Consider the following 13,483-nt stretch of genomic DNA (forward strand, 5'->3'; position numbering starts at 1 on the left):
TTTAGGGTTCCAGACCTGTGCCTGAGACTGATTTTCTGCAGAGCTTTAAGCAAGTTACTGTTCCATTCTGAGTTTTTATATTATCTACTCAATGATCTGGAAAGGTCTTTGTTTTTCTGGCCCTCTGACTCAAACACAGCTGCATAAGCACAAACATTCACTGAGATGGACAAGGTGGCAGGCAGAGTGGGATACTTCACTGAGAAAGGGAAGATGAGGTGCTCAGCTCTGAACAAAGCATGTTTGACAGGCCTGTTAGACATCTGAGGAGAGAGGTCAAGCTGATTAGTGTGCAGGAGAGAGATCTAGGCTGGAGACACATGAACGGTCATCAGCGAGGCAGTTGGGTTTCAAGCTATGATAGTGGATAGAATCATGCACCAATTGTGAATAAAGGAGATGAAGAGGAATCATCAATAGGGACCAAGAATAAGGGGAAAATCAGGTGAAGGAAAGGGCTAAAGGAAATGAGAGGGCAGGATGTACATCAACTCTGTGTGAGTTTTGTTCCTACCTTCCTGTCAGGAGCTCCTGTTCATGTTGGGGCATGAACCTGCTGTCAGTCTTGTGCATAAATCTCCTTTTCATCTCCTAGATTGAAAGACTAGTTCCTGGCTGGCTCCAAGGCTGTAGGACTGTGAAATCCATAAACATAACTAGGAGGACTGGTGTTATCTCGAGTTAGCCTCAGTTAATGATTAGCTGTGCCCTCTTTGAAGGCTGTAGGGATTCTCGAGCTATCTTGATTAGCTGTGCCATCCTCCAAGGCGACAGGGTTTCTGGTGCTGTCTGTTCAGGAGGGAGTAGGCCAAGAGATCTCCAGAGAGACTTCCTTGAAAGGACTTGGCAGGTGAGCACATTGTGAGGAATGAATAGATGGAGTCATGCTTCATGATGGCGCTATCCAATCTTTAGAAGTCACGACTGGTGAGTAGAATAACAATCCACCAGGAAAAGTAGTCTGCAATCTCTAGGGACCAAGAAAGGTCTGCCAGGTCTTAGTGAGGAGGCAGCAGTGGGCAAAGGAAAAGGGAGCGTTTAGCACAGCAAAAGGGAAGGACTGGGGTGGCTGGGAGAAGGGTGGTCAAAATGGGATGGAAGTTGGGTGGTAGTCAGGGAAGGAGGCCTCTAAGAGGAGGTGAGGCCAGAAGAATGAGAATGAGCCAGGTATGGAAAGAGAGAGGAATCAGCAGGTAGAAAGGCAAAAAAAAATTCCTGCCTAGGAGCTGGTAAGGAAATCTTCACTTTTTGTTCTTTTAGAAAATAAGAGAGGAAGGTCTTTAAGAGACCTTAAGCATTCTGACTGCTCCTGCCCAAACAAGAAAAAGAGGGAATCTGACCAGCTGGAGGAACTACTGGCTGGATTCCTTGCGTCAAAGATCATTACACTTAAATTCTGCAGCCCTCATCAAGATGCACATGTTGGAAATCAGAGACCAGTAGCTTTTGAACTACTTTGCCTAGAGCCAATGCAGAGATAGAAATGAAAATCACAACAGTTATAATTTCTAAAGTGATTCTGTTTGTCAGGTCCTGTGTGCTGAATACATAGTACTCAAGATATCTCAGTCAAGTATCAGTTAAAGAAAACAAATGCTGCTTGTGTTAGTCAGTTTTTGCCATGATAGCAATCATCCTGAACATCTCAGATGCTCATATCCAAAAATATTTTCCTGTGAGTCTGGAAATTATCTGTGGCTATACTAGGCTCAGCTCAAGTCCACATGCTTTCTGGGACCCAGGCTGGAGGTAGGCTCACTTGGGATATGCTGTTCTCATGGCATTGGCAGGAGGATTCTTTACCATCTGAGCCACCAGGGAAGCCATTTTCATGGCAGAGGGCATAAATGCAAGAGTCTCTGACCAAGTACACAAGCACATCCACTCATATCTCATTCTCCAAAGCATATCCTATGGACAAGCCAAAGTCAACGAGAGGTGCATACACATTCTTCTCCAGAATGCACACGGAGTTGCTGGTAATAACAATCCAATCTACCACACTGCTGTGTCTTAAGCACAAAAGGATTTATTATGTGGAATTGGGTGTTCACAAAACTGTCAGACGTGCTGGAAAAATAGGATTTAAAGCAGGTGCTGTGTTTTCAGAGAATGGTACATCAGAAGGTGACTGAGATAGATGCTGACTTCTGGTTCACTCATAATCACAGCAAATTAATTTCTGGAAGAACCCTGTAAGGTTGGAATGGGGCTCCTTAAGCAACTGCTGACAGTACAGAAAGACTCACCTCTGTCTTTTCCTTCCTTCATAGGTTTGAACATGTATTGGCGGCGGCAACTCCAGGCACTTTGCATCCTATGGAGGTCTCAGATGTCCAATCACACTATCCGCATTCATACTAGGCAACTGGCATCCCTGCAGTGGGGACACCAGGAAGTTCCTGCCAAATTTAACTTTGCTACTGATGTGATAGATCACTGGGCTGGCATGGAGAAGGTAATGGGGTGGAAAAGAGGCACACAGTTGGAAAATTTGGCTGAGTTCACTAGTCCATCCATTCATTCAATAAGTGTTTATTGAGTACTTATTATGTGTCAGGCACTATAATGAGCTGTGAACAAGATGTCCATTTTCCTTTAAGGTGCATAGGGTCGGAACAAGAGAACATGAGCTTGGCAGGAAGAAGGGTTCAGGAAACTGATGCATAGTGGAGCAATCTGGGAACCACCACACCTCAGGCAGCTTGAACACACAGCCAACCTGAACATACTCCACATTCTCTCTTGTGACCTCCCAGGGTGAAACAAGGACTAGCGAGTTGGAGTCATAGAGAAAGTAAATTTGTATTTAATAAAAGAAAAATCAGCGTTCTCTTGTTAAATCAGCATCAACCAAAGACTGAGTGGGTCTTCTCAGAAAGCTATGTGTCCTTGTCATTAGGGATACACAAGTAGAATGATTATTAGGCTGGGAGTGTCAAAAGGATTGCAACATGAGACATCAGAGAAGAGAGTGATGCAAAAATTCCTAAATTTTCTTTCCTAGCCTGGACTTCCAGAATTCTGCCCCATTCATTGCTGACACTGTGATTGACTTTACCTGAGTTCAGTGTACCTTTATGGAAGATGAAAGGATTCATCCTGGCTAGGGTAGCAGAAGAGGTGGTTTTGTTAGCATGGACTTAAAAGAATGATGATCAAAGGGAATCATAGTTGTGATGTTGTGATGTCTTAACACCATGACATAACTGTAGTACAGAAATGGCAAATGCCAGGCCTCTAGGCTAAACATGGCCCATGGTGCAGGGCTCTCTAAACAAAACAAAACAAAAAATTGGTAAACATTTTAAAGTTGAAATTTTTCAGATAAAAATTTAGATTTCTGGCTTTTCTTTTGAAGTTATACTTCTTTAGAATAATGAAGGAGGTCTTTACTAACATGACTCAAAATCTTGAATTCACAAAATAAGTAATTTACTAAATATATGTACATTTCAAAAAAAAAATTTTCCATTGAAAAACACGCTGTCAGCAAAATTTTACAATAATGACAATCAGAGTAAAGATATGGAATTCATAAAAGAGCCAAGAGTTAATATCTCTAATGCAAAAAGAGCTCCTAGAAATTAAGAATAAAAAGATGCAATCAAAAATAGATATGGGCAAATATATAAAAACAATTCACAAAAAAGTGAACTCACAAGGCCCTTAAATATAAGAAAAAATGCTCAACCTCACTCATAGTAATAGTTACACAAATGAAAACTTCACTGAAATAATATATCTTACCTACTAGTTATATAAAAGTTTTGTCAACATACTCTGTTGACAAAGCTATGAGGAAATAGACACAGGTACTGATCAAAGTGCAAAAAGAGTCAACCTTTATAAAGAGGAATTTTGAAATATCTAATATAATTACAAACAAATTTTCTCTTTGGCTTGACATTAGTGCTTTCAAACTATGATATGGAGACCCTGAGGATTCCTGAGACTTTTCCCAGGGAAATATGTAAAATGAAAACAATTCAAAACAAAACTAAGACAAATTGGAACTCTTATGCAACACTAGTAGGAATGTAAAATGGTCCAGCCATTGTGGAAAACAATATATTTCCTCAAAAAATTAAAAATAGAGTTACTGTATAATCCAGTTTTTCCATTGTTGTGTATGTACCCCAAAGAATTAGAAGCAGGGTTTTGAAGAGATATTTATACACCCATGTTCATAGTAGTAGTATTCACAGTAGCCAAAATGTAGGAACAATCCAATGTCTATCAATGGACTAGTGGATAAATAAAATTGGCATATTTACACAACATTTTTTTAAAAAGAATGAAATTCTGATATATGATACATCATAGATGAACATTAAGTGAACTAAGCCAGATACAGAAGGAAAAATATTGTGCAATTCCATTTATATGAGGTACCTAGAGTAATCAAATGGCAACCCACTTCAGTGTTCTTGCCTGGAGAATCACACGGACGGGGGAGCCTGGTGGGCTGCCGTCTATGGGGACGCGTAGAGTTGGACACGACTGAAGCAACTTAGCAGCAGCAGCAGCAGCAGCAGCAGAGTAATCAAATTCAGAGACAAAAAGTAGAATAGTAGCTACCAGGGACTTGGGAAATGAGGGACTGGGGAGTCATTGTATAATGAATACACAGATTCAGTTTTAGACAATGAAAAAGTTCTGGAGACAAATGATTGTTGTGATTACACAGCAGTATAATAAACGCATGCCACCAAATTGTGTACTTTAAAAATGTCTAAAATGGTAGATTTTATGTTATGTATATTTTACCATGGGCTTCCCTGGTAGCTCAGTTGGTAAAGAATCCACCTGCAATGTAGAAGACCCTGGTTGGATTCCTGGGTCAGGAAGATCCCCTGGAGATGGACATGGCAACTCACTCTAGTATTCCTGCCTAGAGAATCCCCATGGACAGAAAAGCCTGGCAGGCTACAGTCTATAGGGTTGCAAGAGTTGGACATGACTGAGCAACTAAGCACAGCATATTTTACCACAGTAAAAAATAAACAAATACATAGAGATAGATAAATAAATATAAGATAATATTTGCCTTTTTAATTCTCATTCTCTCATAAGAATACTGTGTCATTTTCCAGAGGCTACAATGAAGTAAATAGAGAAAAATAAAGGAATCCAAATGTCTTCTATTAAGGAAGATATTAAAAAGATTTGCAAAAATATAAAATGATGCCACTCTTCTCATTATACTTTGTTTGTTTTAGAAAGTATACTTACTTCTTCAATAAAACATATCTTATTTGTGTTAATATATGATGGACTTATTACTGTTATATTTAAAAGCTGAAGCTCCAATACTTTGGCCACCGAATGCAAAGAGCCAATTCACTGGAAAAGATCTTGATAAAGGGAAAGATTGAGGGCAGAAGGAGAAGGGGATGACAGTGGATGAGATGGTTGGATGGCATCACCAACTCTGGACATGACTTTGAGCAAACTCCAGGAGATAGTGAAGGACAGGGAAGCCTGGCGTGCTGCAGTCCATGGGGTCACAAAGAGTTGGACATGACTTAGCGACTGAGCAAAAACAACAACAACAACAACAATAATGGACCTATTCACACATGTATACAATTTTTCAGTTTAATTTCTAACAAACATTGAGAGATATTAATAAAGCGCTTATAAATAAAGCTCTTTAGGATTGTAATACTTCTTAAGAGTGTATAGGAGTCCTGGGATCAAAAAGCTTATTAAGCACCACTGCGGCAGTTCCAAGATGGGAATTTATTTTACATGCCTGTGTACCAGCCCACCTTAATCATTAGGCCTTCTCTTTCTTCAGGCTGGCAAGCGACCCCCTGGCCCAGCCCTGTGGTGGGTGAGTGGCAGTGGGGATGAGGTAATGTGGAATTTCAGCCAACTGAGTGAACTCAGTCAACAGACAGCCAACGTCTTCACAGGGCCATGTGGTCTGCAGCGTGGGGATCGTGTGACAGTGGTGCTGCCCCGAGTGCCTGAGTGGTGGCTGGTGATCCTTGGCTGCATGCGAGCAGGTTGGTGATTGACCACCTGAGCTGGGCACCATCTCCCTTGTGAAAGAAACTGCAATCATTCCTCCCAAAAGATGCCCCCTCCACCTATCATGTGGTCCCTCGTCATATAGAGACACCACTCTTCTTCCATTTATTTAAGCAAACAATGCCCTAAGCACTATGCTAAGAGGTTGCTAATACAGAGTAAACGAAACAGAGTCTATGTATGGGACTCACAAGTCTCTGGAGAAAGACAGCTGCTTTAAATGATTAATTGCATATACAATTATTAAATCACAGTTTTGATAAGTGGCATGAGATTCTATAAGAACCTATACAAAATATTTGTCAAACTATGACCTATAGGGCAAATCCAGCCCACAGCTTGTTTTTATAAATAAGTTTTGTTAGAACCCAGTCATGCCCTCTTTGTATATTATCTGTGACTGCTTTTGAACTATAATAACAGACTAACATAGTTTGGACAGAGAGCCTCTGGCACATAAAGCCTAAGATATTTGATATTTGCTTGGCTTTTTGTAGAAAAAAATTGCTGATCTTTGCTGTAACAAGAGACCCAAATAGACTAATCTGAGAGGTTTACAGAAGTCTTAGTAGAAGTAGTATTTAGTCTGAGAGTGGAAGGACAAGTAGGATTTGATCAGGAAAGGAGGAAGAGAGGAGGAGTGCTCTAAGCAGAGGGAAGAGTAGAGGCGAGGGAAGCCTGAAAATTATGAACGAACCTGGAATGATGACTTGGGTGCCTACAGCCCAGGCAGCAAAAAGAAAGTAAAGGCAAATGGGTCTGGAGAGATGGACAGGTGCTAAACTGGCAGAACCTTGTAAGCCATGGCAAGGGAAGGGTACTGGGTCCTTATGCAGTGAGGAATGGAAACCATAAACTGATTGCATGACATGACTATTTTCTGTATATAGATGGTAACTCTGGATGGTTCATGGAGAATGGAATGAAGGAGGGAAAGAATGGGGTTGGGGAATTCAATAGGAGACAAAGAGTGATAGTGATTTCAATTTGGATGGGGAGATAGAAATGGAGTTAAGTGGTTGGATTTGAGAAAACTAATTGCAAGATTTTTTTGATGAATGACATAAGGTAGAGGAAGAAGTCGTGTGAGATGGAGAAGTCAGAGTCACTCAGGCAACTGGGTGGATGCAGTGGTCTTTTTCACAGTGAGAAGCAGCTATGGGGTATCAGGGAAAGATGACAAGTTCAATTTGGGAGCTGTTGAGTTGGGGGTACCCAAGTAATGTTCAAGAAGTGGGGAGAAGTTCTAGTTATAAGATAAATGTGTCCTAGGTATATAATATAAAACACGATCACTATAGTTAACAATATGTATTGTAGAGAGTAGATTCTAAACATTCTCATCACAAGATAAAAAATAAGTGTAATCATGTATAGTGATAGATGACATAAGGTAGTATTTATTAGTTATTTATTTTTATTTATTATTTACTTATTGTGGTATTCATTTATAGTATATAGGTATATCAAATCATTAAGTTGTATACTTCAAATAAATAAATTCTTGTATGTCAGTTATATCTCAATTTTTTAAATATAAGGATAAAAAGGAAGGAATGAGAAGTGAATGGCTGGGATTTAAGGGCATAACATCTGAGATGCAGACAGAAATTTAAGAATTATCAATTTTTAGATATAAGAGATGAGAAGTGGAAGAGCCTCAAGAAACACCAGTATCCTTCATTTACAACTTATCTTTCCTGGCCTTCTTCACACACAACAAGCATTCTCATCAGTAAGGAGGAAAATGTGATTGTGGTAAAAAAAAAAGTAAGAGTTATCAGAGGAATCTGAACACAGCTATAGAAGCAGGTAGCCCATGGAAGGAGTGAGCAGGCCGTGAGAGAAAAGTGACACAAACTGACCCACTGACAGATAATGGTCTGAAGGGAAGGAGAACTCAGAGCGGGAGATGAGGGGCAGTTGAGGTGGTAACAGGTCTGCAGTGTGGATCCTGAAGTGTTGAGAGTGGGAAAGAGTAAGCCAGAGGTGGAAACTGATAACCGGGAAGAGCATGTGAAAGCAGCTTTATGAAAGGTGAGAAACAGTCTAATTATTATCCAGAAGAATAAAGCAAAGTCATAAAATTCTCATCAAGATAGAAAACAAAAGCCGAGGAGTGCTCTTCCCAAAGAAAATTCAGTGTCCCATGCTTGAGATAGTCAGGACCTTGAGCACCGTGGTATCGCATGGACGATTCCAAGTTCTTTTAAGGCTGTAATATTTTAGTTACTACATATGATTGTTTGGATATAGCAAACTTCTACAGGGCAGTGTGTGTGTATGTGTTAGTGGCCTTAGACTACCAATGGTGTAACATCCAGCAATTGGGTTTCTCTGTCTCAGTAGACTCCTTACAGCTCTGACAACCCCAGGGACATCTGTGTTTAAATCAGTCTCTAGTCCCCAGTTCCTTTATTATTGGTACTCCCCATTGGTTATCACCACCCCTACCTCCCCTAACCCAGCTTCTCCCCATTGGCTGTTCATATTAAAATTCTCTAGGGGAGAAATCAACCATCCCTTCCAGTTCTCGCTCTAAGCCATTTGACTTTTTCCAGGCCTTGTCTTCATGCCCGGGACCATCCAGATGAAAGCCAAAGACATTCTCTATAGGCTGCAGGTGTCTAACGCCAGGGCCATTGTGGCTGGGGATGAGGTGGCTGAGATAGTGGACACTGTGGCACCTGAGTGCCCTTCTCTGAAAACGAAACTACTGGTGTCTGAGAAAAGCCGGGATGGGTGGCTGGACTTCAAGACACTACTGTGGTGAGTATCTATGTATCCTGTTGTTTAGTCACTAAGTTTTGTCCAATTCTTTTGTGACCCCATGGACTATAGCCCATCAGGTTCCTCTGTCCATTGGATTTCCCAGGCAAAAACACAGGAGTGGTTTGCCATTTCCTTCTCCAGGGGATCTTCCCAGGAGAACCCACATCTCCTGCATTGGCTGGTGGATTCTTTACCACTGAGGCACCAGGGAAACCCATCAACCTGTCTTAGCCAGAGCTTTTACCAAAAATGGAAACCTGCACTTATGTGCAGATTCCTTATTTGGGAAGTCTGAGGAGCAGTGTGTAAGATGTGGGAGAGTTAAGCAGGAAAGAAGTAAGAGTTAATACAGAGTTTATTATCTGTATTATTGAGTCACTGCACAGCATAAGTGGGCCTTGGCCTGCAGGGACCTTTTGAGGAACACACAGAATGCCTCTCAGGATTGTCTACTAAAGGACTGACAAACATTGACCCATCAGCACTTAACCTCCATTCTTAGAGGGCTGCCCAGAGATATTATTTACCCCACACTCCAGGCTGCATGTACACGCGTGCAGGATAGGCTCAGAGTCCCATGCCATGGTGGTGACAGAGAATGAAGGCCAGAGGCACAGAGTGCCTCACCTCAGTGTGGCTCGCAGTAGAAGCAACAGCAAGTTGGTTGAAACTCACCCAGAGCTTTTTACTGTGTCAAATAAGAGGTAAAGCTAAGAGGGTATGTGGTAAAACACAGGAGATGGCTGATACACAGAGTTTATAGACTCCTTTCCCATCTTTTGCATCCCTAAGTGAGGCTGCCAGCAGTCTATAACATGACTGGCCAGAAGAATGAATCTCCCTTTCATATGTCTGAAATCTCCACACTAGAAACAATACCTTAGGAAATTCCTAGGGAGAGTGTAAGCTTTTTCTTTCTAATGTTATAGTCTTTAATATAACTGTAAGGGAAATAGACAACATAACAGTAGTTTTGAGCGACTCCAAAGAGGAGTAAATGCTTCTAGGGAATAGAAGAGGGAAGATTGGGAGAATTTACACTAATTGAGCATCTCCTATGCACCTGCTGTCATGCTGTGGCTTCCAACAACAAGCAAATTAACATTCACTGAGTTCTCAAAGCAAGTTACCCTTTCCTTTGTGTTAAAGTTAACTTTCTTGATAACTCTGAGATGGGTGTTATATTGATATAGATATAGATCTCAGATATGGAAAATGAGACTCTGAGAAGTTAAATAAATAATCTAGAGTGACATGGTTAACAAAGTATCAAACTTGAGTGGTGTTCAAACCCAAGTCTGACTGACTCAAAGTCTCACAATCTTATCCACTCCTAAGCCTCCCTTCTAGAGTGGGTCGGCTGACTTGCTTCTCCAATATGAGGGGAGATGGGAAGGCATGAGTCATTAAGACATCTGGGGTCCTGGGCAGATCTTATTAGGTGACAATCTGTGTCACTGTTGTCAGGAAAGCATCTACTACCCATTGCTTTGTGGAGACTGGGAGCCAAGAAGCAGCTGCCATCTACTTCACCAGTGGAACTAGTGGCCTTCCTAAGATGGCGGAACACTCCCACTCAAGCCTAGGAATAAAGGCCAAGATGGATGCTGGGTAAGAAGAGTCCTTTCTCTCTGGAAACTACATGACCAGGCCTTGAGATATTTCTGATCTCAAATTCAATTCTCTTGAAATAAATAGGTTATCATGTGGCACTTCTGAGAAACAGAGTTGGGAAGTGGGGCAAGAGGGAACATGGCTTAGCAAGCTGGGTATCCAGTGACCCGTGGTAGAACATTTCTGTCATAGATAACAAGGGATCACAAAACCTCTTCAGTGTTTTGAGCAGTGTCTCTACTAGCTTGAGTGCTTAGCATGAGGTTTATATGCATTTTTTCTCAAGACTGATCTTTATCTTGTCCTTTGGAATGTTAGTGATTTTCTTTGATGCTGTCCAGATTCCAAGAGCCTGTTTTGTCAGTAGCAAATTACTTTTCAAATTCATTAAACAGGGGAACTGAGATCTCAGAATTTCTATATCTTGGATCTCAAATTTAGGCTTTTCTTTCACTCTACATCAATCTCATCAGTGGAGTCAGAAAACAGTGTGCTAAGATTGTCATGAAATGATAACCAGAGATCTTGATTTTTTCAGTTGATGCTGCTTGCCATGTTAATTTTATTATTAGAACTAGAAAAATGCTTTAATGCAAAAACCCTCAAAAACTTAAATGTCCTATCTATGAACCTATGGCCTCAGAAAATTAAATTTCATAGAAATTATTTGATAGAAGAGCTACAATAAGAAAAAAATAGTTTCAAAAAATGGAAAGATAAATAAATGTAGCTAATATATTATATTCCCACTCACCATCCAAAATTTGATTCCATTTGGCTAAGACCTAATTTCTCTACAGAGCTGGCTGTGGGTGAAAGTAACAATCATCTTGAGGATGGGACATATTCTATGGTAATTCCCAGCCACAAGGAAGTTCTTTATATGCAGCTTAAATTATTTTTGCTTTCAGTTCAGTTCAGTTTAGTCGCTCAGTCGTGTCCGACTCTTTGTGACCCAATGAATCACAGCACTCCAGGCCTCCCTGTCCATTGCCAACTCCCAGAGTCTACTCAAACTCTTGCCCATCAAGTCGGTGATGCCATCCAGCCATCTCATCCTCTGTCGTCCCCTTCTTCTCCTACCCCCAATCCCTCCCAACATCAGAGTCTTTTCCAATGAGTCAACTCTTCTCATGAGGTGGTCAAAGTACTGGAGTTTCAGCTTCAGCATCATTGCCTCCAAAGAAATCCCAGGGCTGATCTCCTTCAGAATGGACTGGTTGGATCTCCTTGCAGTCCAAGGGACTCTCAAGAGTCTTCACCAACACCACAGTTCAAAAGCATCAATTCTTCAACACTCAGCTTTCTTCATAGTCCAACTCTCACATCCATACATAACCACAGGAAAAATCATAGCCTTGACTAGACGGACCTTTGTTGGCAAAGTAATGTCTCTGCTTTTGAATATGCTATCTAGGTTGGTCATAACTTTCCTTCCAAGGAGTAGTTCAGTTCAGTTCAGTTCAGTTCATTTGCTCAGTCGTGTCTGACTCTTTCGACCCCATCAATCGCAGCACGCCAGGCTTCCCTGTCCATTACCAACTCCCGGAGTTCACTCAGACTCACGTCCATCGAGTCAGTGATGCCATCCAGCCATCTCATCCTCTGTCGTCCCCTTCTCCTCCTGTCGCAATCCTTCCCAGCATCAGAGTCTTTTCCAGTGAGCCAACTCTTTGCATGAGGTGGCCAAAGTACTGGAGTTTCAGCTTTAGCATCATTCCTTCCAAAGAACACCCAGGGCTGATCTCCTTTAGAATGGACCGGTTGGATCTCCTTGCAGTCCAAGGGACTCTCAAGAGTCTTCTCCAACACCACAGTTCAAAAGCAGCCATTCTTCGGCACTCAGCCTTCTTCACAGTCCAACTCTCACATCCATACATGACTACTGGAAAAACCATAGCCTTGACTAGACGGACCTTAGTCGGCAAAGTAATGTCTCTGCTTTTGAATATACTGTCTAGGTTGGTCATAACTTTCCTTCCAAGGAGTAAGCGTCTTTTAATTTCATGGCTGCAATCACCATCTGCAGTGATTTTGGAGCCCCCCAAAATAAAGAGTGACACTGTTTCTACTGTTTCCCCATCTATTTCCCATGAAGTGATGGGACCGAATGCCATGATCTTAGTTTTCTGAATGTTGAGCTTTAAGCCAACTTTTTCACTCTCCTCTTGGCTCAGATGGTAAAGCATCTGCCTGCAATGCAGGAGACCTGGGTTCAATTCCTGGGTCGGGAAGATCCCCTGGAGAAGGAAATAGCAATCCACTCCAGCACTCTTGCCTGGAAAATCCCATGGACGAAGGAGCCTGATAGGCTACAGTCCATGGGGTCGCAAAGAGTTGGACACGACTGAGCGACTTCACTTTCACTTTCATCAAGAGGCTCTTTAGTTGCTCTTCACTTTCTGCCATAAGGGTGGTGTCGTCTGCATATCTGAGGTTATTGATATTTCTCCCAGCAATCTTGATTCCAGCTTGTGCTTCATCCAGTTCAGCCTTTCTCATAGGTACTCTGCATATAAGTTAAATAAACAGGGTGACAATATACAGCCTTGACGTACTCCTTTTCCCTATTTGGAACCAGTCTGTTGTTCCATGTCCAGTTCTAACTGTTGCTTCCTGACCTGCATATAGGTTTCTCAAGAGGCAGGTCAGATGGTCTGGTATGCCCCTCTCTTTCAGAATTTTCCACAGTTGATTGTGATTCACATAGTCAAAGGCTTTGTGGTAGTCAATAAAGCAGAAACAGATGTTTTTCTGGAACTCCCTTGATTTTTCGATGATCCAGCAGATGTTGGCAATTTGATCTCTGGTTCCTCTGCCTTTTCTAAAACCAGCTTGAACATCTGGAAGTTCACAGTTCAAGTATTTTTGCTTTAAGACAAGCTTAATACTTTAAATTCTGGCCTAAAAAGAGAAAGGTTACAAGTGTCACTCTGCATGAGACCCTCAGTTGTGCTCAGGCAATTCATGATGCTCCAAAAAAAGAGAACCAACCACAGTCTATGCAGCCAAAGTTCAATTTGCAGGCAAGGCCACTTTTTAGAATATCTACTTAGGT

General features: G+C 41.5%; 1 protein-coding gene across 2 annotated transcripts in view; it reads left to right on the plus strand.

Annotated features, from left to right (window-relative positions):
* Positions 1–749: 749 nt before the first annotated feature.
* ACSM2B (acyl-CoA synthetase medium chain family member 2B) overlaps positions 750–13,483 on the plus strand; it is a 47,593-nt gene continuing 34,859 nt past the window's right edge. Inside the window, exons 1-5 of one of the 2 annotated variants that reach the window (XM_040257390.1) lie at positions 750–850; positions 2,274–2,458; positions 5,804–6,014; positions 8,601–8,808; positions 10,279–10,422. In XM_040257390.1, the coding sequence (XP_040113324.1) occupies positions 2,282–2,458; positions 5,804–6,014; positions 8,601–8,808; positions 10,279–10,422 (740 nt within the window). In that variant the 5' untranslated portion in view covers positions 750–850; positions 2,274–2,281. The remainder of the gene's footprint in view (positions 851–2,273; positions 2,459–5,803; positions 6,015–8,600; positions 8,809–10,278; positions 10,423–13,483) is intronic. The other variant, XM_040257382.1, reaches the window with a different exon arrangement.

The sequence above is a fragment of the Oryx dammah genome, unplaced genomic scaffold (assembly GCF_014754425.2).
Source record: "Oryx dammah isolate SB20612 unplaced genomic scaffold, SCBI_Odam_1.1 HiC_scaffold_2, whole genome shotgun sequence".
NCBI lineage: Eukaryota > Metazoa > Chordata > Mammalia > Artiodactyla > Bovidae > Oryx > Oryx dammah.